This window comes from Glycine max, chromosome 1 (assembly GCF_000004515.6).
Source record: "Glycine max cultivar Williams 82 chromosome 1, Glycine_max_v4.0, whole genome shotgun sequence".
Classification (NCBI taxonomy): Eukaryota; Viridiplantae; Streptophyta; class Magnoliopsida; order Fabales; family Fabaceae; genus Glycine; species Glycine max.
In genome coordinates this window covers 56,657,983-56,683,294 of record NC_016088.4, presented here as the reverse complement: position 1 = coordinate 56,683,294, position 25,312 = coordinate 56,657,983, and the positions used below count along the sequence as shown (strand labels likewise).

The following is a 25,312-nucleotide window of genomic DNA, read 5'->3' as shown; positions in this document are numbered from 1 at the left end:
ATTAGTTACTGGGTTTTAACTACTGTTTTTGGAATGATGGGTAGAGTAATACATTATTTTTTTCGATTTAAATATTTTCGTATTAGTGAAAAATATAATAAAGTCATGCTATAAAAACTTGTAAAATAATTATAGTAGAATTATTTTATTATAATATCTATTGATTTGAATTTTATATTTTCACATTCCTTATTGATATAAGAAGAATTTGATCCAACCTAGAAAAAACAAAAGAGTTTGATCCCCTCTTTTAAAAAAAAAAAACAAATAAAGTCAAAATTAGAAATAAAATGAATTTGAGCGACTCTTAGTGATTTTTAAATAAGAAAATGACCTGCAATAGGAGTGGTTGCGAGTTTTAATTTATTTATTTTAAAATATAATTTTTAAAATAAAATATATTTGACAAAAATGGAGTTGGAATTTATTTTATTCAATTTCAAAATAAATTTATCTTGTTTTTAAATTTGAAGAGAAGAGGATCTATAATTTTGATTTTTAGTTTAAAAATAATATACTCTCTTTATATTTAATGTCGATCTTTCTCATTGTCACAAGTAACATTGTATCAGTTTCATTATATCGTCACCATTTTGATAGACACTACTATCTTCATCATTGTTATAACCGTCATCACCTTTTAACATCACACTACTATTATTGTTACCAATACAATCTATGTTATTATTATCATCGTCATTGATATCCCCACCAATGATATCATCACCATTGATACTATTATCACCATCATCGATATTGACATTGTTATTAATGTTGCAATCATTAAAAAAAAAAAAAACACTCTTAAAAGAATTTTAATATGATATGAGAATTTTAAAACAAGTCTATCTTGAAATAAAGATTAGAGAAAAACTAAAACTAACCAAAATTTAAAATCCGATTTTAAAAAATTGAAACTAAAACTAAAAATGAGTTGTTTTCAAATTATCTGAAATTCATAACTAAAAAATACCTCCAAACAAGTCCTAAAAAACAATTATTTACTTATAGATTTGGATAAACACGGTAGAAGTACGTCTCTGTGTTTTGCTTCTTACATATTTCTATTTCTCTGTTAAAATATACTAAAACAAGTTCAAACAACTTCACATGAAATTCCAATTATACCCATCGTATATTCTTATACGTGCAAGCAATTTTTGTTTTGTTTGGAAATATAAAGCAAAAACATGAATTTATTAACATATCATTCACAAACACATGTGGATTAACTGACAATTTTTTAAAATTTAATCAATAATTCTTTGTCCAATTTTTTAATAAATAACCCTGTTAAATATTTAAAATAAAACTGTCGTTGTGCATGATAGTCTTTCCAAAACTAACATAAAACAAAATAATTTTTTAACACATGACAAAGGTTAATTTGTTTTCGAGTAAGGCGGATCTAATTTTAATAACTTATACTTTTTTTTTATAACTTTTTATGGATAAATATTTATACCTAAATCTAAACTTGTTACAGTGATGAACCCAATGAAAAATGCTTTTTTATGAATGTGTTAGGTTGTCCATGTAAAATGTTATGCTTTTTATTTTTGTAGGACATCTAATGATTATAATATTTTTTATTCTTTCTCTTTTATTTATTATTATTTATAAATAAAAGAAGTAAAAACACAGCTTAAAATTTAAAGGTAAAATTAGAAGAGATAAATATAGGAAATACAGTATTTAAAAAACAATAGATAATAGTCTGCCCTAGAAAAACCCCAAACGAGCAAGCGATAAATCACAACATAAAAGGGTTCTCTCTCACGTTCTCTTTCACACACTAAGCGTGAACTAATATCGAAATTCAATTATACCCTGACCCTGTGTTAGTTTCGTGTGTTGAGAAGCAGAGAGAGGCAGAGATGCAAGGAAGCGCAGCTGACGGTGAAGCCTTGGATTTCGAGCCTGAGGACGATGACTTGATGGACGAGGACGGCGCCCCCGACGCCGACGCTTCTCCGCCTCAACCTAAGCTCAAATCCGCCATCACCGCCGCCGCCGCCCCCAAAAAGACCAAGGGTCGCGGATTCCGGCAGGACACCGACGCCAACCGCGACACTCGCCTCTCCGGCTCCGACTTCGACTCTCTCACCACCGAGGGCGGCCCTGGCCCTCAAAGATGTTAGTAATCCCTTTGCCCTCCTCCCTCTTAGGGTTAGGGTTTTGTCTTTTTATTTTATTTTATAATTATTTCGATTTTATTTCCCTCGCTCCAGCCATTGAAGGATGGATCATTCTGGTCACCGGCGTGCACGAGGAAGCGCAAGAAGACGATTTGCAAAACGCCTTTGGTGAATATGGAGAGATTAAGAACCTGCATTTGAATCTTGATCGCCGCACTGGTTTTGTCAAAGTAACTCTTAATTCCTCTTTTATTTTCCCTTGCTGCAATTGAGCTACATAGTCATTAGGATAATTCATTGGATATTCATTTTTCAACGTACTTCATTATGGAGGAAGGAATTTAATCGTAATTTGACTTAAATATGACTGTCTTTCAACTAACACCGATTTTTTTCTATAATTTTATTTTAACCTCATGATAAATATATGTATGGTTATAACCTAAGTGGGAAATGATAAATAATGTTTGATCTACACGGTGGCCATTGTTTTGTATCTGGCATTGTATTGTCAATAATGTCCTGTATTGCTGGTCCATTTTGATGATTTGACCTTTGATGTGATTTTTCTTCTACTTGGGCTTTTAATTTGACGACTCCTGCCATGAATTTTGTTTCACTTGGTGGTTAATTGTTGGCCCAAAACTGATATTCTGTGGGAACAAATGGTTGTTGATCTGTTTTTCATTGATAGAAAAAGGATTTGGAATTGGCTGTCCTCCATTACATTCTTTCATACACAAGACATCAACACAGTATTAATTTTATACTTGTGTTTCATACTATTGGCCCAAAACTGATTCTCTGTAGGATCATTGGGTTGTTGATGTGTTTTACTTTGATAGAAAATGATTTGGAATTGGCTGTCTTCCATTACTTTTTTTTTCTCTTTTTCAAATTGATGCTGCTGCTGCAAGTATAAAATTAATACTGTCTTGGTGTCTTGAGTTTGAAAGAATCTCAAGGAAGAAAGATACAATTTTTTACAACCATGTTTAGGTTATTGTCATTTCTTCACTGTTTCTATTATATCGTACTCTTGTTTGCCTCCGTCCCTTTGTTCAACTAGTTCATTTTATTAAAGAGGATAAATCTCTTTTTATAGTCTATTTGTAAATCATAAGCTGGGTTTATTCCTGTTTAGCAAGATTTTCTGCCATTTGTGCTTTTATGTACTGATTAATTTGGCAGATTTGTTATCCTTCTTCCTCTAACCTTGTTTACCACATTTTTCTATTAGCAACTCAATCACATGAAAAATTTGGTTTATGGACTGATGACTATTTTTATTTTAGGGTTATGCGTTGATTGAATATGAGCGTGCTGAGGAAGCTCGAAATGCAATAGAGAATTTGAATGGATCTGAGCTTCTTACCCAAACCATTTATGTTGACTGGGCCTTCAGCAGTGGACCTATTAACGAGTCAGTCAGAAGAAAGAATGCTAGGTATGTTTATACATGTTTAATGATTTTGTTTTTTTTTCAACATTAAAGTTCCATGCAGATGCAGTGTTGGTGTGAGTGTTATTTTGTTTGGTATTTCCTATTGTGTAATTTATTTTAGCCAATATGAACTCCCTTAAAAGTTTGTAAGGCATATAATATATTACTCCTTTGTTGCTTAGGTTTAACAGAAGTTATATAATTTCTCCTTGGCTAATGGATTGAAAAAATGAAAAAAAAAGGTGTATTTTCCTGGACTCTGGACAAGTTTAAAACAACTTGTATTCCAATTTTCAACTTGTTTATTATAAGCTCCTCTTTTTAGTTGTGTTACGTAGATACTCATACTAGTGCTGAGTTTCTTCCCCTTGTGTGAACACCCTGTTGGCTGTTGTGAACTTTGAAATATTTTTAAAACAACGGATCAGAACTTTGACTATCTAGAACTTAGTCGCACGGTTATGGTTTTCTAGATTTGCATTCCAAATTTTCATTGTTTAGCATATGAATGTTTTAAACTTTATCATTTTGCAGACCACCTCGTGAACGGCGTTCCAGGAGCCCCCGGAGGAGATATTGACATGTGTAGTGAGTAAATGTTTGTGTTGATGTGTGTGAACCCGTAAGTGAGCGGCTTGGTTTCTATTGCTATAGCTGTGGAGGATTTTTCTGATACTTGTGCTTCCGTCAGGCAAAATACATATTTGATGCTGACAATTCTCATCTAATACATCCTTTGTTGAATGGTATAAACTTTTAGCTAGTTTATTATGGTGTATGGTATTTAACATACTATTGTTTCATTGTAGTAATGTGTTTTGGACATGCTTTTTCTTACATGTAATGGTATTATGTTGAGGAACGTAGGATCGCCTTTCGTTTGAAGCTTGTTTCTGTTGCATGTTAAAGTGTGCCTTAGTGTCTCTTCCTTTCTTTCTGTTTTGTTATAAATCTTTTTTACTTTCAATGTATGCATCTTTACCTCATCTTTTTATTTACCCGTCTGTGCATTTACATGGGTATTGGTATTTGTTACGTGTAAAGGCTCAATAAAGTTAAATGCGATATGCAACACCAATATTTGTGTTTGGTGACATTGGTGGATCTTTGTCGTTTAGTTTATAGCATAGCGTGTGATGCATACCTCTTAATTGAACCAACCTGTGGATGACTTGTTTTGTGCGCTTGGTAACTCCTCAAAGGTTAGTATTTATTAATTTGTAACTCCTCAAATAGAAAATTAGAGAATTTATACTTCAAATATTTGTGAAAATTATTTAAGAAAAATTAAGTTATTTTATGCAAACAAAATTTGTTAAGATTATTAGAAATATTTAAAAATTTAATAATTTTTCAACAAATTAAAGGAAATAAATAAATTAAAAAATGATCACCGCCGTAATTACTAATGTTGGTGACTGTTCTATCGGAGTCGCCGTTGTGCTTCTTAATTTTGTACTTTTATAAAAAAAAATTCAAAATTTGCTTGCATTTAAGACCAACAAACTTCTTTATGCACTGGTTAATTAGATTTAATTGAGCTAATTATATTTAATATTTTATGAAAAAAGAATATGATTAAATCAATTGAATGTATGATATGATAACTTATGTGTATATCAATCATCAAATATATAATTAAAGTAAGTTTTGTCGTGTAGACAAATATCACATGGTATATTCTTTTTTCTCCCTAAATTTTATTGATTTTTTAATTCATGAAAACAGACTACTATATTTATATATCTCAATTATAGTAATTAACATGCTTATAAAAAAATATTTTGTCATATGAGTTTGTTGAATGATAAGAATAATCATTTTTTTATAAACTAACTAATTAAATATGACATGGTCTAAAAAGGTATAAATATTAAGACGTATTATTTCTAATTTTATTCTATAAGCACATTATTAAATTGATTTTGCTTAAAAAAGGATAAATATGATCCGTTGTATGATAATTATATTAATTATTGTAAAAATCATATAATAATTATTAGATATTTTCATTTATTAGATTCTCTAAAATGTAATATAAGATAAATTAAATAAAAAATCTTATTGTTTAAATTAAAGTAGTAGAATTTCTCATTTTCATGAAAGCATTTGTGTTTTATATATTTCTATTAAAATAAAATTTCAACTTTTTTCTGAGTAATTATTGATAATTATATAGTAAAAGTAATTTGGAAAATTCTTAGATATTTTCATTTATTAGATTCACTAAAATGTTATGTGTGATAAATATTTGATTAAAGTAATTATAATATCTTACAAATTCATAACAATATAAAAAACATAAATTATAAAATAAAATTTAATATCCGTATAATGCATGGGTTCTATGCTAATTAGTATATTTCATAAAGTCAAAATAAAAAATTAATACCAAATATAAATTTATCATTTTTTAAAGAGTCTAAATGTATGTTAAACACTAATTTTCATGCTAATTTTGTATTCTATTGTAGATTAATTGATAAATTAAATATGGAAAATGCTAATATCCATCTTAATTGGTGTCTATAAGCATTCAATACCAAAAAAAAAAAAATTGGACTAAAAAATCATTGACGACTCTTTTGTTTTTTAAAATTAAATTTGAGTGTATTGTTGTATTTTATCATTTAACTTTAAAAATAAAATATTTTTCCATATCTATAAGAGAGAACCATGGAAAACAGATGGGATAGAGGGAGAAAATATATATATATTTTTAAATTAAATGAGAATATAATAATATCCTTAAATTAAAAATTTTTTTAAAAAAATGGCATGATATTCTTTCTAACACTCTCTGTTATTGAACATCGCCATTTTTTTTTAACTTGCTTCTCATTTAAGGATTTCTAATAAATTTTAATCAATTATAAGGAAATTCTTTGAGAGAGTGCCAGAAATAGTATTTGTGAAAAAAAAAATATAAAAAATAAAAGAACCAATGAGTTTTTAGTCCAAAATTTGTGGTGTTGAATGATATTGCAGACCAACCAGTGGCAGACTAAGACCTGGGATCAATGCAGGCAATTTACTTAAAAATAAATTTAACACATAAAAATGAGGTAGTGGGTCCAAGTTCATAAAAATAAGAGATACAAAATACAAAATTTTAAGATAAATAAATTAAGATTTTATTAAAATAACGGGATGTATTTATTTATTCTCACATAAAAATAGGTTAATGGGTTCAAACATAAACATATAAAATTAGGATGTCCTATAAAATTTGAAGATAAATACATGTCACCTATGAAAAATGAAGGAGTGCATTTGACCAAAGTCAAACATGAATGGATCCGTCGTTGACACCAAGAATATTAACATTTCCCATTAAATATTTATCTAAGATATCTATATCACAATAGTCCAAGAAAATTCTTGGAGATTTATTTTAGGAAAATGTATCCCATAAATGTTTTATCACAAAATATAAATGATGCATAATTATAGAAATTAATATACTTAATTAATTATAAATATTTAATCACGGTAATAAATCATAATTTAAACATTTAGACCTAATTGATAACAATATTGTATATTTTGATTTAAATTAATTAACAACACCAAATTTATTTTAAGAGAACTTTTATGAGATTTATTTAGTCAAATACATTTTCAAAACTATTTACCATGAAAATATAAATAAATTTTCCATTTTAATTAAAGATAAGTATACAATTATATTAATTAAAGTAATCACCAATGTAATTTTCTTAATTTGTCCATTGAAATTGATAACACAAGTATATTAATTCAAATTATATGAACATCATTTTTACAAATTAAAAAAAATAGTTATATTACTTGAGATTTTGAGATTTCTTCTCATTAACATGTATTATTATTTTTTATACATAAATCAACATTTAACGTTAAAAACTAAAATAAAACATATCTTAGTCATAAAAAATGATATTTCTAAGTCTGTAGTTGAGTGAATTTTATTTTGAATAATTAAAATATATATTAAAAATATTATATTATAGAAATTCTAGATTACACTCAAGGGGAAAATGTTGTTCTATTGGGAAAGGGGTATTAAGCTAGTATGTTTGAAAAAAAAATGTAAAGGGGTCACCAATGTCTATCTATTGGGAAAATGTTGAAAAACGTGTTGAAAACATAAATGATTGTTGCAACTAAATTTTGAAATCAGGAAACAAATCAATCAATTATGCGTATGGAATGTATTAGTAGCCTACATCTGTTAAAAAAATGTTATGCATTAAGAAAATGATTAATAATTTATAAAAAGTTTATTACCTTAAAACACACTATTTGTCTTACCTTGAAAAAATTTCTAATTGGGTCGATGACTGTGTAGGGCTTCTTTTTTTAATTGACTCTCTAGATTCAGTTCCTCACTTCCTTTACGAAAGAGGCTTTGAGGTTTCTATTTTTACAGGGAGACAATGAGATGCAACTAATTTGTGAGAGATTTTAAAATTTGAAAGGGCGAATAATCTGGTGAAGATTGAAATTGATAAAAGGGAATTAATTGAATTTCACATTTTAGTGACAACCAAGCAATATTTTCGTAAATCAAGCAAAATTGTTCCAAAAAATAAAGGTCCCATATTAATATAAATGTTTTGTGCTGTTTTAATTAAAAAAATCCATATTATACGTTTTTAATCAGTAAATTTTCAAGAATAGTGAAGATTTTTTATACACACAAAATTATGTTTTTGTCCTTAAAGTTTTTTCGAAAAAAATGTTACAAGATATATAATCCTTTAAATAATAAAGGATATGATATCAGGACGAATCTGTGTAATAATAAGATTAAAGCTTGTCTTAACTACAAGCAATTATCCTACAATTATTTTTTTTTGCGGAAGAATCATTGATAATATTAAAGAAAAAAATACGCGGGAGCTAAAATGTGGGCCATTACTTCAGCCTAACAAATAGAAAAAAATTATGTACCCAGAAAACAAAAGAAAAGGGGGTTATAATGAGTAAGCATTTTATTTTAGTACGGTGTCATGATTAGCTATTACATGTTGATAGGTTGTAGCTTAAACAACTTTAGAGAAAATATCTTTTTAGTTTTTATAATTTTTTCTTATTTTAAGTTCCTAAAGTTTTACATCGGCAAAAATTTAGTTCATGTATTTTATTAAAAATTTTATTCTCTCATAACATATTTTTCACAAAATCAGGTATCAATTGTGGAAACACAGCAAACATCAGCAAAGAAGTCGAGAGAGACACAGTTCTTGGACAGGAATGAGAGCCCTTCACACGGAGTGATGCGCACGAACGAAGAAATAGAGATTAACTTCTCTATTTTGATTTTCTTCTAAAAACCTTTTTTTATATTTAATTTTTAATTCAAAATAGTACCTACAATAATGCATTGAGACGTTTCAAAAAAATAATGAACAACGTGTGTGTCACTTAAGAAACTATATCAATATTATATTATATTATATGTGATGAAAAATTAAAAACATGTTTTTAATAAAGTTTAATAAAATACTGAAATTAAATATGAAAATTCAACAATTAAAACTTAGAAATGTTTGTAGTGTGGTTTAATTTGGTTTTTATTAAAACATTATCCGAATCAAATATTTTACGGTTTGTTTTAGATCGATTTTTATGATGTTTATTATGTTATTTTATTAAAAATTTATATATATATTTTTTATTTTGTAAACCAAATTATATTAAAAAAATTACTAATAAAAATCTACAAAATTTATTAATTTGTTAAACCTTATACCATAAAATTTGCCAAAATTTCATTAATTTTAAATCAAATATATTATAAAAAAATTCATTTAAAAAAAGAAAAAAATCGACAGATTTGACAAAAAAATATCCAAAAAAATAAAAAAAATGGTTGCATTTTTATTTTATTTTTACTTTAGATAGGTAAACACCAAAAAAAAAATAAGAAAAAACAAAAGTATAATAACTTAAAAAATATTTGATGAGAAAAAAAAATTACAGTATAACTCTACTATTAATAAATCAACACCTATTTATTGGAAAAGGAAAATGGTTGCAAAGTTATTTGGGGACTAGTGACGCATAATCATAAGTTTTATATTTGAGAATTTTAATCTTCCCTATAAATATGACGTTATACAAGTTATAAATAATGAATCTGATAAAATTTAAATACTAATTTTTGTCAGGTTAAATTTAGAATCTTTATATTGCAGAGACTGTTAATTTATTTTATATATCAATTAGTTATGTTCTTAGATTAGATGATTGAGTGTTTTCAAAATAAGATTTAGTTATTATTTTAAAGTTCTAACTCCTGTCAAGTTTAAAAGAAATCATGAAATATCTTTTTTAGTTTGTGTTTGGTAATAATTTTTACGAAAATAATTATTTTAAAAAATATATTTTTCTTAAAAACGGCTAAAGTTATAATTTACTCTCTAAATTGAACTAAATCAAATCCACATTTAGGTTAACTAAATTACTGTTAAATGATAAATTTCTTTATTTTCTCGTTTTCTTTTTATTTACAAAAAGGTATACATATTTAAATTATTTATTTTGACAGAAATATTTAAATACTTGAAACAGTGTAAAGTTTTTATAGACATTTCCATATTTTGCAGAACATTCCATAAATACATTTATTAGAAGTAATTTTTTTAATAAATAAATGAAAAAGTTGTTTTGTTTTGTTTTTTGCTTTTTCTAGGAAAACCTGGAGGCACACTGTAACTTATGTTGTTGACGATTATCCATCCATTCTTGTTGTGGATCTGAGAAATCTACCGCTCTCACCCTCCCAAGATAGGAGAGAGAAAGAGACTGAGAGTGTGTGCGTGAGAGAGAGTGAGTCTGTTGTTTGTTCAACATAAGCTTAGACTCCAAAACCTAGTGCTACTGCCACTGCCACTGCTACAGACAAACATCTTCTTCACTGTCACTCACCACCAACCCTCTAACCATTTCTCTCTCTCTCTCTCTCTTCAAGTTTTCTGATGGGTTCATGCGAAGCCACAAATGTGGTTCTCTCCAAGATTAAAAACTTTGATCCTGAAAATGCTTCAAAAATCATGGGTTACCTTCTCATGAACCTGGAAGAATCTGAACTTATTCGTGTTGCTTGTAGTCCCGACACTGTGCTACAAACTCTCGTACTGAGGGTTAAGAGCCACTTGGGTCTCACTCTCTCGACCCCTTCGTCTCCTTCGCAATTTCCTCCTTCTCCACTTAACCCCATAGCAAGACTCACTGGTACTTCCTCGAACCCATTTTCAAGAGGAGGACCCACCAATGGTTTTGACTTCACTAGAAACCCGGCTTCACCTTCCTCTCACTCTCATGCCTGGAACTTCCCAAACAACAACCCCATTAGTCCAAAGTCCACTCCTTTACTCTCTTACGACAACATCCGAGCCCTCTCACCCCGTGTCAACGGTGATTGTGATTTTGTTGACGAGCAGCAAGTGAATGAGTACTTTCCCTTCCTCAATGACTCCTCTAAGAACGAAGATTTGGTCGATCCGCGACTCGAATTGGGCGTTGGGGCTCAAAATTGGCACTCTGGGGACTCACATTTGCACAGAAGGAGCTACTCCGCCAGTGACGTTGGTTTTGGGTGTGATGAAGCAGCCCCTGGACTTGGATACAAGCCATGCCTTTACTTTGCCAGAGGGTTTTGTAAAAATGGCACCAATTGTAAGTTTCTTCATGGTGCTTTTACTGATTCACTGGATGCCATTGTTGGCTCTCCCAGTAAGCTTGAGGGGATGGAACAGCGTGAGGAGTTTGTTAGGTTCAAGGCCCCCCAGCTTCAAAGAATAGCCTCTGGACCTTCTGCGGCCGCCCGCGAGAAGTACTATGAGTTTTTGATGCAGGAGTCCCAAAGGTTTAGTACAGCATGGAAGGAAACCTCTCTCTGGTCTTGATTATTTTGTTTTACATTTCTAGCTGTAAGGTGATGTTTTACTGTTGTACATTCTTGTGTTGCTTTTCAGGGCTGCAGCAGCCTTCATGATGGGGGAAGAATTCTATAACTTTGGCTGGGATAGGCCAGAAAGGAATGACTTCCTAGCCGCAATTTCCGGCGAAAAACCCAACTCTGCTTCGCGACAGATTTATCTGACCTTTCCTGCCGAAAGTACATTCAAAGATGAAGATGTTTCCGAGTACTTCAGGTATTATACGCTATAAACAAATGTGTGAATTCGGTGTCAGGTCTCAATTGTTGCACATACTTTAAATATTTTTGCTTGTGCTCCTTTGTATGATTTTTGTTGGAATCCCCCAAAGGAGGTAAATTTGTATTACCGTTGATATTGTTTTTAACTCCTAACTCGGGTAAAATTTGTGATACTTGGTTGATTTGAGTGTGCTAGGGGATTAACAGTCTTTTGCTGGCCTGGCCCTTCAGCAATCTAGAGTGCCCAATTTAAACTCAGTAATCATTGGTCATGATGTTACTGAATTTAGAATTTCACTTCTAAGTCATGTTTTATGTGTAACATTTAGAGTTTGTCTTTTATAGGCGATAAACTTTGCAGAGCATGATGTATGTCTCCCATGAGGAGACTGGGTTAATCCCATATTTTCAGGTATCACTTCAATATGTGTTTTCCCTTAAAAATAAAACGACTTGGTTTCTCTAGTTAAGAAGCATGGCAAATAATTAAGTTCATAGCTTATAGTGATCACTTCTCATGAGTCATGATCAGTACCACTATGATGGTGTGCATGTCTCAATCAACATAGTTGTGCAGTTTTTCAGCTTACCAATGACTATTGGTTTGTCAAAGGAAAAATCTATATCAATGGTCAATCCCTAAATAATTTCAAACATGCTGATTATTAATTAGTATGTATTCTTGAAATTATAAATCTACATCTTTGGTTGGTGTACTCCATGTGTTACGATGCTATACATAAAGTAATTCCTGTTTTAATGATTAAATTAAAATTTTAGTTTCAATATGTGAGATATATCTCTCATAATTGGTAAGATTGTAATATATCATTCTGGGTTTGAAAGAAAGCTTGAGAAGTGCTTTTCATAAACATGACATTGATATAAATGTTTGTCGTCATGATCTACTGTTATGTAGTTGTTTTATATGATTTTGTGAATACTGAATAATATACACCTGATGGTGCACACCATCCCAAGGTCTAAACGAGTAAACGATGACTTTTTTTGAAGCAAACTTAAGATTTAGTCTAGATTCTATTTTGGGAATGATATAGTTGTTCTTATAGCGTGTTTACATATTGATGTACACATACATTGGAATTCAAATTAAGGGATTTTACTGAATAGCTACTTTTGTTCCTTTGAAGCAAATTTGGACCTGTACAAGATGTGAGAATTCCATATCAGCAAAAGCGAATGTTTGGGTTTGTTACCTTTGTCTACCCAGAGACAGTGAGACTCATATTATCCAAAGGGAATCCTCATTTTATCTGTGATTCACGTGTACTTGTCAAGCCCTACAAGGAGAAGGGAAAAGTCCCTGACAAGTAAGTATGCATCATGTTTTAATTGGTTTCTGTATCTTACTATTCCTAAACTAATACTATTGTGACTAATTTATTATGCAGGAGACAACAACAGCAACAACAGCAATTAGAGAGGGGAGATCTTTCACCATGTTTAAGCCCCTCTGGCTTTGGCTCTAAAGAACCTTATGATTTCCATCTTGGTAATCAAATTTCTCATATTGACATTGTTGAGATCCTACATCAACTCAGATAGGGGCCATATGGCCAGTGCAGTTCTTATAAGGCTTGGGCAATCTTCACCTTTTCAGTTGGTTTTGTGGGGTGGAGTTAGGCTCTATAGCCCAAATTCTAAGATGGTATTAGAGTCTATCATAAATCTATTATTGGGTCACTCTATTTGTCTATGCTCTAGATGTCTTGTCTTTAGATGTGAGGATGTGAGTTGAAATCCCACATTGACTAGAGATATGGCCAATTTAGTCTTTATAAGGCTTAGGTAGTCCTCACCTTACAAACTAATTTGTGGGGTTGAGTTGTTCCCCAAGCCAAAATTCTAAGGTTGTATTAGAGCTTCTTCTAGATCAGTTAATGGGGTTTCTTGTATTTGTGTATTCTCTAGATATCTATTCCTAGGAGTGAAAGGGGGGGGGGGGGGGGGGGGTTATTGGGCCACTCAAATTTGTCCACACTTCAGATGTTCAGTCCTAGGTGTGAGAGGGATTGTTGAAATCCTACATCAACTAGAGATATGACCAATGCAGTTCTTATAAGGCTTGGGCAACCCTCACCTTACAAGCTGATTCTGTAAGTTAGGTCCTTAGTCCAAATTCTAAGAGATTTTTATTTTACTTGGTTTCTAGAGAGGGATGTACTTAAAAAGAGTTGCTATGTATGTGCCCTTTCCTGAATCCACCAAACTTTCTAGAACAGTGTATGTATACGCTGATACTTGCAAAGGAGTCTCTTATGTTCATTTCATTTTATTCTCACCAACTTTATTTTATGCAGGGGCAAGGATGTTGTATAATCCACATGATATCTTATTGAGAAGAAAAATTGAGGAGCAGGCTGAATTGCAGCAAGTCCTTGAACTTCAAGAAAGAAGGCTGAAGAATCTACAGCTTCCAGACTTCAAGAATAATCCCATTCACCATCACCAACGCAGTCTTTCAGTGGGTACTCCTTTGGTTTTGCCCCATCAACTTCATAGTCATATTAACGATGCAGGTCTTTCTCCTGATAGCATTAAAGGAGATATTACAGGTTAGTGAATTGATGGTAGCCTATGATATAATTCTAATGAACAGGGTTAGACAGTTTACATTATTGTCGCTTTTCATGGCAGGCTACAGTGGCAGCTTCACTTCTACCAATTCTTTAGGTATTGCATCTGAGCAGCAGCAGCAGCTACAGAAAGAAGTTGATCCAGCTCACATTGATGATTCTGAGAGCAGGAATTTAATGGAGAGTGGAAATGCCGAAGGCGTAGATCTTAGTAATAGGTATGGGCATTGATTTTGTTTCAGATCTTATTTCTATTGTACTGCAGCATTTTGGGGGCGGTCCTCATGTTAATCTGCCCTCGTTGAGGATATGTGCAATTCATTTCAAATTTTCTGATATTGTGTTCTTTCATGATGCTTTCTTGGCCCTGGAGAAGTGTGGGGCAGGCCCTTCCTGATAGTCTCTTTGCTTCACCAACAAAAGCAGCTGGAGGTTATCATGCTGACTTCTCTACATTGGCAGAGGTCAATGAGAGTGCTGTATTTTCAGCTAGCTCATCTTCTCAGGACAAGCTAGAACCGACAACCTCTTCTAGTGATGTGGCCTCCCATTAGTTTTGTTTACAATTCAAGGTACTGCTAATTGCTCTCTGAATGTCACTCTTCCTTGCATAATAAATGTGGATAGACTTCTTCTAACAAGTTGATACACTTTTCTTTGGCTCTATTTTGTGCCTCAAGATTTGAATTGTAGGTAATAAGAATAGAAGTGGCCAGCTGGGGATAATTTTTATTAGGGTAAGTTTTTGTTTTCCCTCTCTAACTTGGAAAAATGGTTTGTTCTTTACTAGTAAAAATCTCCTCAGGATTTGCTTATGGTCTGGTAAATGATTTTTCTTTTGTTGCTCTGGTTTGTTTCTTTGCAGATTTATAGAAGCTTATAGAAGAATCTTCTAGATGTATAGCCAAATACACCTAGATCAGAAGATTAGATCCTCTAGAGAAGAATCAAACGAGATCATCACCATCATCAATACATACTACTAACAGCAGGCGATACAAGTTGCATACTTGGACAGACATTAGTTTATAAGACTAGTTTTCTTTTCTTCCTTTCCTTTTCTGTTGTACTCCCATTCCCCTCAACATAAATATCTATAGATATATATGTTTCACCAGACTGAGGCAGAACAAGTTACTGTTGTTTTACTCTAGCTTAATGTATAAAACTTGGTCTACCATTTAGTTGCTATTTTCTACTGCTGCTATGTTTTTTTTTTCCCCGGTTTGGGAGGAGTGATACCTGTGCCCCTGACCGCAATTTTCATTATTGGTTATTGCATACCAGTAATGGTAGCTAGCTAATCTGCCTAACTATGTACAAGATTTAACAACTGCTGTTAGTCGCTTTCATTTCTTTAAATCATATTGACCAGAAGGGGCCATTGTCTGGTTTGATTCAATTGTACTACTATGCAATATTTAAACCAAGTTTCTTTGTTGATAATATTACACATTTATACCATAGAAATTACAATTTATTTGAAGTCAATTCATTTCAAATTAGAACAATAACAGAAGACATATTCCACTAAAACCAACCATATTCAGCAATGAAGATAGTGTGAGTTAGTTAACCTTTTGATAGAGTTAGTAGAAAGTCCCGGTTCATTGTAGATGAGTTATGAAATTAAGTAAAGAAAGAGAGAAGTTGCAAATGGAAACAAAAATGAGGTTTGTCTGGTATTGTGGATTGGAAGGCCCACATGTGAGGTGGGGATGTGTTGTCACATGGTGATGACTGACATTGAACAAAAAATTGTGCATAGTGAGAGGGCATTACATTACGTTTACACTCCTTTCGCCATCAAACTCATTGAAACGTTTGCTTCTGTTTCTGAGTCATTCATTCAGTTTTATGGATGGCAGAGCCTGTTTGTCCTCTCCTCGCTCGCATACCCTTAAATTATGCTACTTTCTACGCACTGCTCATTTTGCATTGCAGCTTTTCTAAAAGCCTCTGCAACCCTTTTATTTTACTGCTTAGCTTATTGGGCTAATCATCATCATTTTGATTATTTTTTTTCTGGTGCAGTAGAGAAAATAAAAGGGAAATAACCCACATGAAAACTAACTGCTACAAAAGTGATGATTTTGTTCTTGATTCCTTTGGAAGTCACATCGTACAATTGATAAAATATTAATAGCTAGACCCAAATCACATTTGAAATGTATTGTTTTTTCCCCCTTAAATTTTCAGTTTTCAAAAGTTATATTAGACTTTGACTAATCCGAATCAAGTCAAATACCGAATAAAACTACATACAAATGCGAATGTTCTCACTCGTTTGAAATGTTGGGTTGCCATTTAAATTTTGTTATTTTCAACTATACCCTATCATGTCTCTTTTACTGTACCATTTTTTCTTTTGTCAAGATATATCGTCTTACCTATTCACAACTTAAAATTTTTAGGTCTTTCTTTTGTTAAGGAGTTGAAATCCTCTCCATACTTTTTTTTTTCTATTTACTCTACTTGAACTAAAAAATATTTGTTTGTGTACAGTGCTATTTAGGTATTTTCTAATAAAACGTTATAAACATATATGACCATTAAATTATTACTTATAACAAATAATACGTGTAATAAAGTTCAGCATTTAGCTTATCGAGAAATAAAAAGTTCATCATTTCACCAATAATGTTATTTTTTCACAATTATTTATGTAGTGCTTTGAAAAAAATCTTATGTTACTTTTTAAGATTTCAAATATTTTTGTTGTGGTTATGTATAATTATATAGTATTGAACTTTGAGCCTCTCTATGTTTGAGCGAGGCTTTTATCATACGTAGGGCCCAAATAAATGTGAAAGTGTTTGATATCATGGCCCAAAAATCTTTCCACCATTTGTGGACATGTATTACTTTTCTTATATGGTCGCATAAAATTTTCCAAATAAAATAACATGAAATTAATGAAATACACAACAAAATTTATTTGCAAGCATGATCAAATGACAAATTTTATTAAATTGGATTATTTGTAGTTCTTGCAAAATAAAAAAAAGTTATAAATCATTTTACGTAGAGATTCACATATAAATAAGAGAAAAATAATTATATACTAAAAATATAAAAAAATGTATACAATCATTTAATCACGATCAATTATATATAATAAGTTTATTTATTTTTAAAATAATTTAAACAATAATTTATAATTAAATAATAATATAAAATCACCTTAGTTCTATAAATAAATAGTTGGAGAAATTTCATAAGAGATATGCCTGGTTACATAACTTAATTATTTTTAAATATTTTTTTGTCAAGCTTAAAAGTTAAAACAGTCATTTAAGGGGTCACATCATCAATGTTGAAGATAAAGCTGCAGAGCCTGCCGTGATTTATAAAGGCTATTAAAAGAATTCTAATTTAATATGTTTGTTTTAAAATATTTTAAGATAGGGTGAAACATCACAAAAAAAAAAAAAAAAACGATGAAACGTTGCTCTTCATCGATTGACCGCATCAAAATGGAAGCATGGGGAATTAATGAAATAATTGCAAAGGTAAGTATATAGTGCCATTTCACAATGAACATGTATCTAAATTAATCAAAATCTAAAGAAAAGTTATATCCAAATTAATGATGCTGATGCAAAATGTTTTGAAAAAAGTTTAGCAAAATTGAGGCTCTCCTAAAAACAATTTGTATGAAAAAAAAAAAAAGGAATGCTAAATATGCAGCAAAGTAGGTTGTGAAACTGTCATGCCAAAATCCAAGTTTTAATGCAAATAATCATGCAAACGTAATATGTGAAAAATAGCTGAATTTTGTGTTTCAAATTCGAAGTTTAAACTTTCTTCTCTTACAAACATTTCAATTACTTATATGATTTTTTTTACTGAAATTTCAGTTAGTATAAAAATATTGGATCAAGTTTATTTTAGTAATTATTTTGAGCCACATTTTGAGTTTATGTTTGATATTTTCCAATTCCAACTGGCATATCACCTAATTTGATCCGTTTTATTACTATATGATAATGGGTCCATATCAATGAATTTTCTAAGTCTGCTATTGGGCTTTATGTCTCGAGGTTTGAATATTTAATGTGTTCAGTAACCTGAAAAATTAAAACACATTTATTAGAAAAGCAAATAAAAAGCAAAAAAGAAAAAGTATATATAAACCTAAAAACTAAAAAGCAACCTAAAAAGGCGACAAACACGTGATAATATAATGAAAGTGGCAAAAAGAAGATAGAAGTACCCTTTTGTTCAGGAACCTTTATTTGCTTTGGGAGAGTTGTTTAAAGTGAATTATACATTATAAAAGGTATTGTTGATTTTTTTTTTAATTCGAAACAATAATTTGTCTCAAATAACACAAATACATGAACAACAACACTTCTTTTAAGCAAAATTATTCTTTTATTATTATAAGTCTGCCATAAACTGTAAATATATTTTATGTTATGAAAAGCACGGATATATTTCGAAAGAGCCTTTAGTTTTACTTCCAAACTAGACGTTTATTTGACTTATTTATTCAATTATCATTAAAAAAAGTGTTAGTAATGTATCTTTAATATATTTTTTGTAATACATTTAATTATAATCTAAAATTTATTAAAATTTGCAAAACTATGAGTGAAGTTGAAGAAATAAGAAATTAGACTTACAATTTTTTGTGATTTTTAATTAATTATAAAAATTTTTAAAAGAGTGTATTAAAAAGTGTGACTAACATTTATCTTATCATTAAATTTTGTTTAAAATTTAGTGCATATTTTTTATTTTTATATTCTATTTTAAAAATAATTTCTTTGAAATTTTCATAGAATGTATGTAACTATTATTCAAAATTTTAAAATAATACGCTTATTGATATTTTTATAATTATAATTAATTATTAAAAATAATTTTTTTTATTATTCTTTTTACTGAATACATTCTTTTATTTTTAGATTTTTAAAAAAATATTAAAACATTTCTTATATTATCTTAACAATTATTAATAAATCAATCAATAAAAAACTCATTAAAAATAACATTTATATTTTTTGATTTAATCCATTTACTATTCATATATTATAATTATTATCTAATTAGAAAATAATGTTAAGTTTTAAAGGTAATTAATAATTATCGTAATTGTGTTTATAATCGTAGTACAAGCATAGCATACAATATTTATTCAAACTTTTTGGTCGTTACGGTGGTTAGCAAAATCCTAATAAAATGTGAATGGATCACCTTTCCGATTGAGAATGAGATCAGTTTTCAATCGTTTCAAATTTGGAAATAAAACTGTATTATTTGTGATCCCCAAGGAAGACGGTTTTTTGAAATGGCATCAGAAGATATGGCCAACTTGAAAATTGAAGATAGCAAAGACCAAAGAGATGGTGGATTTGTGTTCACATCCAAACAAGACAATAATAATTCTTCAGGCTCATCATTCCTTCAGCTTGGTGATGCTCATGCTCATGCCATTGATAAATTCAAATTCGGTGCAAGGAAGGAACAAAGTGGCAACAATAAAAGTAGACCAAAACTCAAGTTATCTACCCCTCCCCAGGGATATCATGATTTTATTTGGAAGCCAAAGAATGAGTCATTTGGTTTTTTTAGTGTGGATGCCACATCAATTGATCAGTGTTCGAATAAGAATGAATGTGAAGTTGTAGACATAGAGAATAAGGAGGAAGCTTCAGATTGTGGTGGAAGCTTCAAGTCTGCCAATGATGAAGTGGACATAACAAATGATGGTTCAAGACATATGAGTGGCTTTACATTTTCTGCTTCTCAAGTGCAATCATCTAGCTCTAGCCTCAAACGCCACCCCAATAAGATAAATTGGGTAAAAGTTGGTCATGCTCATCAAAATGATACTTACAACTCCACTCCTAATCCATTATCATTTTCTGGAACTTCCTCTCTTTTCACTTCAGGGCAAGCCAATACAAGGGGATCTGAGGTGCAAGGGATAAAGGATGAATTTGCTTCCATTTCTGCTACAACCCTTGCGGCTGAGGAAGCCTGTGAAAAGTGGAGACTCAAGTTAGTATATATTTATGTTCTAGTTTTCTTTGTTACATTTGCAATCACTTGGTTTTGATGTACTTAGTTTCGTACTACTTGTACAGTATTTGAAGTCCTGGCTTATTGCAACGACTTGCAATCTTTTGCCAAATAGATAGAAACTACATAATGCATTTATTGTGAACGTGAACACTCCTGAAAATGGGACTTTCATTATGCTAAATAAAGTTTACGTAGTTAGTTTTATTTTGGTGGAACACTCACGGGACTGAACATGCTTTATAACAGAGGAAACCAAGCCTACAAAAATGGAAATTTGTCTGTGGCTGAGGATTGCTACACACAAGGAGTTAGTTGTGCTTCTAAAGTTGAAGCGTCTCAGAGATGCCGAAGGGCCTTGATGCTGTGTTATAGCAACCGTGCTGCCACACGCATGTCTCTTGGTAGGATGAGAGATGCAGTAGAAGATTGTAGGCTGGCTGCTGAAATTGATCCAAATTTCCTCAGGGTGCGACTTAGAGCTGCAAAGTAAGGTCCTATTTTGCTTGTAATCTTCATGAATTGTGAATTTGTGATTCAAGTTATATGAATTTAATTTTGGTCGAATACTTAGGATAAGGAGATAGTAGCATATTAAAATCAGTGTTTTCTCGTGTGAATCTAGGGTCGAAAACAGGTAGATTGAATTTGAAGGTTTAATGGGAATAGTTGATGGTAAGGGTGATTTACCGGCAATATGTTATTGGTGGCTGTTTGCATGATGTGAAAATTGAAGAAAGTATCAATTTATGTTATATACATTATAGGGTAAATTGAAGAAAGTATCGATATTTAATGATGTCTGCCAAGAGAAATGAATTAGATTTGTGAAAGCATGGTGAAGATCAAGAAAACAGAAAAACAACCTGAGAAGAAGAGAACAAACCTAAGCTTTGAATGTAGGATTTTATTGCATCACGAATCTGTTTAAATAGGCCTCCTATCCTATGTCAAAGAGGGTTGGCTCTAATGGGTAAATTGAAAGGCATTAACAAGAAGATTATCAATTATATTCTTCCTACAGGTTGTCTTTCATTGGAAAGTTATCAGTAAGTTACCTATAAGCTGTAATCGAGGCTTGTGTAACGCCCTTACCTGGTAATAGGCAAATTACGTAGCTGATGATATATTCTTGGAAATAGAAAAACCAGAAACTTAAAACTGCTCATATTTCTCACCAAGTAACATGCATAATGCTGTTGATACTTAGTCCTTGCATCCCAACCATTTCATTGTACGTCATATATGCTTTAATTTTTATAGCCTTACGTTGGGGAGGATCTGGCTCTGGTGGAAAGTTTCACAAAATTTGGTGAAGACTTGGGTTAAATAAATGTTCTATTTAGTCTATAATGGATCGCTGATATTGTAAGTGTTCCGTCTTATGCTGATTTGTTCGAGGCTAAAGCATGTTGGTGTGTTTAAACACATTGTATTTGTCAACTAAAATGCTCAATATTTTAGTAATCAAAATAGTTAATGTATCCCTAAGTTATTTTCTTTTCATTATTTTAAGTTGTTTCCTTGCTATGGGGGAAGCTGAGGATGCGTCAAAGTATTCCAAGAGGTGCTTGCAATCAGGAACCGATTTTTGTGTAGATAAAAAAATTGTTGTGGAAGCCTCCGATCTCTTGCAAAAGACACAGGTTTGACTGTTTATAGTTATTTTAACTCAGGAAACTTTGATCATTGGCTTTTCTTTTTCATCTCTCTCTTCCTGAACTGATAAGTGTCTTTAATGGATGACAGAAAGTATCAGAATTAATCAATCATTCTGATGAACTGTTGCAAAGAAGAACGGCTGCTGATGCAGAGAGAGCATTGGAACTTATAAATGAGGCATTGGTGATAAGTTCATACTCTGAAAAATTGCTTGAAATGAAAGCGGAGGCTCTTTTTATGGTCTGCATTTCTGTCTTATAATATCTGGCACTTTACTAAAACTTTGTCAAAGTCAGCATTTGGCTGTTCGAGCAGTCTTTTATTCTAGTTGAGCTTGTGTTGGATAACTTTTTCTTTAAATATCAGCTATGTAGATATGAGGAAGTGATCCAGCTGTGTGATCAAACCGTTGGCTCTGCCGAGAAGAATTCCTATCCATTGGATGCTGATTGCGAAGTGAGAGATCTGGATAGTTCACAGCTTTCAAAAGGCTTATATTTCAGGCTTTGGCGGTGCTCAATGATGCTTAAATCCTACTTTCACCTAGGAAAGCTTGAAGAGGGTCTTTCTTTACTGGAGGAACAAGAGGAAAAGGTATCTGCCATAAACATGTAAGTATTATTAACATCTGATCCATTCACCCTCCTATGGCCTCTCCTCAAAAGAACATTGAAAAAGAATGAAAAGATGGACATGTTTGATGGTGATCCATTCTTTTAATATGGACATCAGCTTTGAAATGTCCCTGCAGGAGTGGAAGCAAGGTTTTGGAATCACTAATGCCACTAGCTGTCACTGTACGTGAGCTCTTGCATCATAAGGTTAGCTTATACTGTGTTTCACGGCATCTTTCTGATTATTTATGCATACCATTAATCTTGCTTGGTAAATATGAAACTGTCATAAGTGTCAGGGTAGTAACAAGAGAACTTTTTGCTTCTCTACTCTAGTACAAATTTTTCTTTTGAACTGTTATCTTTTAAGCACTTTTCCTCAGCAGTTGATCTGTTTTGTTCTTGTACTGTAACTTGAAAATTTCTTGTATTAGGACTAATGAAAATGTATTCAACTGTAGACAGCAGGGAATGAAGCGTTTCAGGCAGGAAAACATGAGGAAGCTGTTGAACATTATACAGCTGCTTTATCATGTAATGTGGAATCTCTCTTATTTGCATCTGTCTGTTTTGGTAATCGGGCAGCTGCATATAAAGCATTAGGTCAAATTACTGATGCCATAGCAGATTGCAATCTGGCTATAGCTCTTGATGGAAGATACTTAAAGGTTTCTTTCTTCAACTGGAAACTATTTTTTTTAGATCTTAGAATTGACAAGAGAATCTGACATAGGATAAAAATCCCTAGGGTTACCTACCTTGTATCACAAATGAAAAAGCTCTCACAAACTTGTCATTTTTTATGATATTGCTTTCTCATCAGTTATATAAGAGGCATTTTGATTTTTAAAAACTAAAATTTCCTCAACCTTACTCGTATGTTTGTACTATTTCATTTTTAGCATTTTTCAAATATATATATATATATATATATATATATATATATATTTTACAGGATACTAAATGACTTGTTTGGCTTAGTACTTCGTCTTCACACTTGTTAAAGGATCTTATGAGGATAATGTATTTATACTCTTCCAGGCACTTTCTAGGCGTGCAACTTCATATGAGATGATCAGAGATTATGACCAAGCAGCAAGCGATATAAGGAGAGTTGTCTCTCTTCTCATTAATAGAAATCAGCATGGCATATCTGATAGATCAATCAGCTATGCCAATGATTTGAAACATAACCAAATTTGGCTTTCCGAAATAGAAGAGGAAGCCAAAAAGGGGATACCTCTTGATATGTACCTCATTTTGTAAGCTCTTTTACCAATAATTAGTGCTTCTTTACCATTACTTGACATATCAGCCAGCATAACCCCATTCTCTAAAGATTTAAAATCATCCGTTTGTGAGAATAGAAGTGCCAGAACTTTAGTACATGTAGGGAATATGTTGAAATCTTTCTTCATTATTTCTAGAACTTTGGAGTTTTATAAACTTAATGTCTAGGTTAATAGACTAAACAAGATTCAGGTTTAGGGTTTGTCATCACTCTTTGCGCAAGTTGTGTTTCATGTTTGACAGAAATAGCATGCTGTTACATTAGAGAACCCTGGCTGTGTCTAATTAATGCCAATATTATCAATCATTTAAGGCATCAGCTGATTCAGATTATGATGGCAGAGGAGTTGAACATTCTGTTTCGTCATCTGAAATCAAGAAGGCCTATCACAAAGCTGCACTTAGACATCATCCAGACAAGGTTGTTTGATTGGTCTCTTCTCTTTGTTAAATCCTCATACATTAACTTTTTTTTATATTATGTAGGCTGGCCAATCTTTGGCAAGAAGTGACAATGGAGATGATCAGATATGGAAGGATATTGTTGAAGAAATAAGCAAAGATGCCGATAGGCTTTTCAAAATAATTGGAGAGGCATATGCAGTCCTGTCGGACACTGCCAAGGTATTTTGTGTGTTTTCATCCTACTGTAACAAACTTCATGAGAGTATTTATTTCTTCATTTTTTTTCTTCTTTCTTGCAGCGTTCACAGTATGATTCTGAAGAAGAAATGAGAAATTCCCAAAAGAAACGCCATGGAAACAGCATCAATAGAAATAATGTCATTGATCAAACTGACAATAGGAGACACTGGAAAGAGGTTTGAAGATCAAGTGGTAACTCATCTTTTAAAGATTCTGAAGCTGGCAGGTCAAGTAGGCAATAAGAAAATCTGTGTTGAATTTTAGTCAGTGATGTGTTTTATCTTATGCATTTGAGACCAATGGCAATGCAGTTGAACAAGCTCGGTTCATCGGTTCTTGGGATTTCTTTGGGATATTGGAAGAATTTTTCTTTTGACATGCGAAAGAGATCATTGGTTGCATTCGATTGTTGTTTTGTTTTTTGTTTTTTTTTCTACTGACCATTAATCAGCTTGGATGACAGCAAGCAAGTGAAAAGGAAGTTTGAAATTTTGCATTCTGTCTGGTTTGTCAGGTGTGTAAAGATTTTTTTTTTCTTTCTTGAATGTGTGTATAGATCTATACTATCAGAAAGTTGATACCGCATTTGCATTTGTGTAATACCACATGAAAAATTTTGATGACCTGAACATGTGCTGCCAAAGATAGAGTACATTTACATTTTAGCAGGAACAACATAATTTATATCTATATAAAAATTATCTAGCCGTCACCATATATCTCAACGGCTGGACAGTTCTGCA

General features: G+C 31.5%; 3 protein-coding genes across 4 annotated transcripts; all 3 read left to right on the top strand.

The window, feature by feature from the left end:
- Window positions 1–1,727: 1,727 nt before the first annotated feature.
- LOC100778595 (RNA-binding protein Y14) lies at window positions 1,728–4,444 on the top strand. The gene is made up of 4 exons (XM_003517473.5): window positions 1,728–2,136; window positions 2,232–2,368; window positions 3,434–3,585; window positions 4,117–4,444. The coding sequence occupies exons 1-4, from the start codon at window positions 1,878–1,880 to the stop codon at window positions 4,160–4,162; spliced, it is 594 nt and encodes a 197-aa protein (XP_003517521.1). The 5' UTR covers window positions 1,728–1,877; the 3' UTR covers window positions 4,163–4,444.
- Window positions 4,445–10,281: 5,837 nt separating this feature from the next.
- Window positions 10,282–15,519, top strand: LOC100778061 (zinc finger CCCH domain-containing protein 55). The gene is made up of 9 exons (XM_003517472.5): window positions 10,282–11,437; window positions 11,547–11,726; window positions 12,883–13,062; window positions 13,144–13,244; window positions 14,053–14,307; window positions 14,390–14,546; window positions 14,705–14,900; window positions 15,009–15,065; window positions 15,194–15,519. The coding sequence occupies exons 1-7, from the start codon at window positions 10,548–10,550 to the stop codon at window positions 14,880–14,882; spliced, it is 1,941 nt and encodes a 646-aa protein (XP_003517520.1). The 5' UTR covers window positions 10,282–10,547; the 3' UTR covers window positions 14,883–14,900; window positions 15,009–15,065; window positions 15,194–15,519.
- A 3,979-nt stretch (window positions 15,520–19,498) lies between these two features.
- LOC100790678 (dnaJ homolog subfamily C member 7 homolog) lies at window positions 19,499–25,312 on the top strand. Of its 2 annotated transcripts, none has more exons than XR_412974.3 (11): window positions 19,499–20,337; window positions 20,608–20,847; window positions 21,875–22,004; window positions 22,108–22,260; window positions 22,387–22,631; window positions 22,772–22,841; window positions 23,096–23,302; window positions 23,676–23,896; window positions 24,238–24,345; window positions 24,411–24,548; window positions 24,629–24,769. XR_412974.3 is itself a non-coding variant. In XM_003516677.4 (11 exons), the coding sequence occupies exons 1-11, from the start codon at window positions 19,625–19,627 to the stop codon at window positions 24,749–24,751; spliced, it is 2,319 nt and encodes a 772-aa protein (XP_003516725.1). In that variant the 5' UTR covers window positions 19,499–19,624; the 3' UTR covers window positions 24,752–25,312. The 2 variants fall into 2 exon arrangements, 1 of the variants encoding a protein (XP_003516725.1); XM_003516677.4 differs by having other exon boundaries at window positions 24,267–24,345; window positions 24,629–25,312.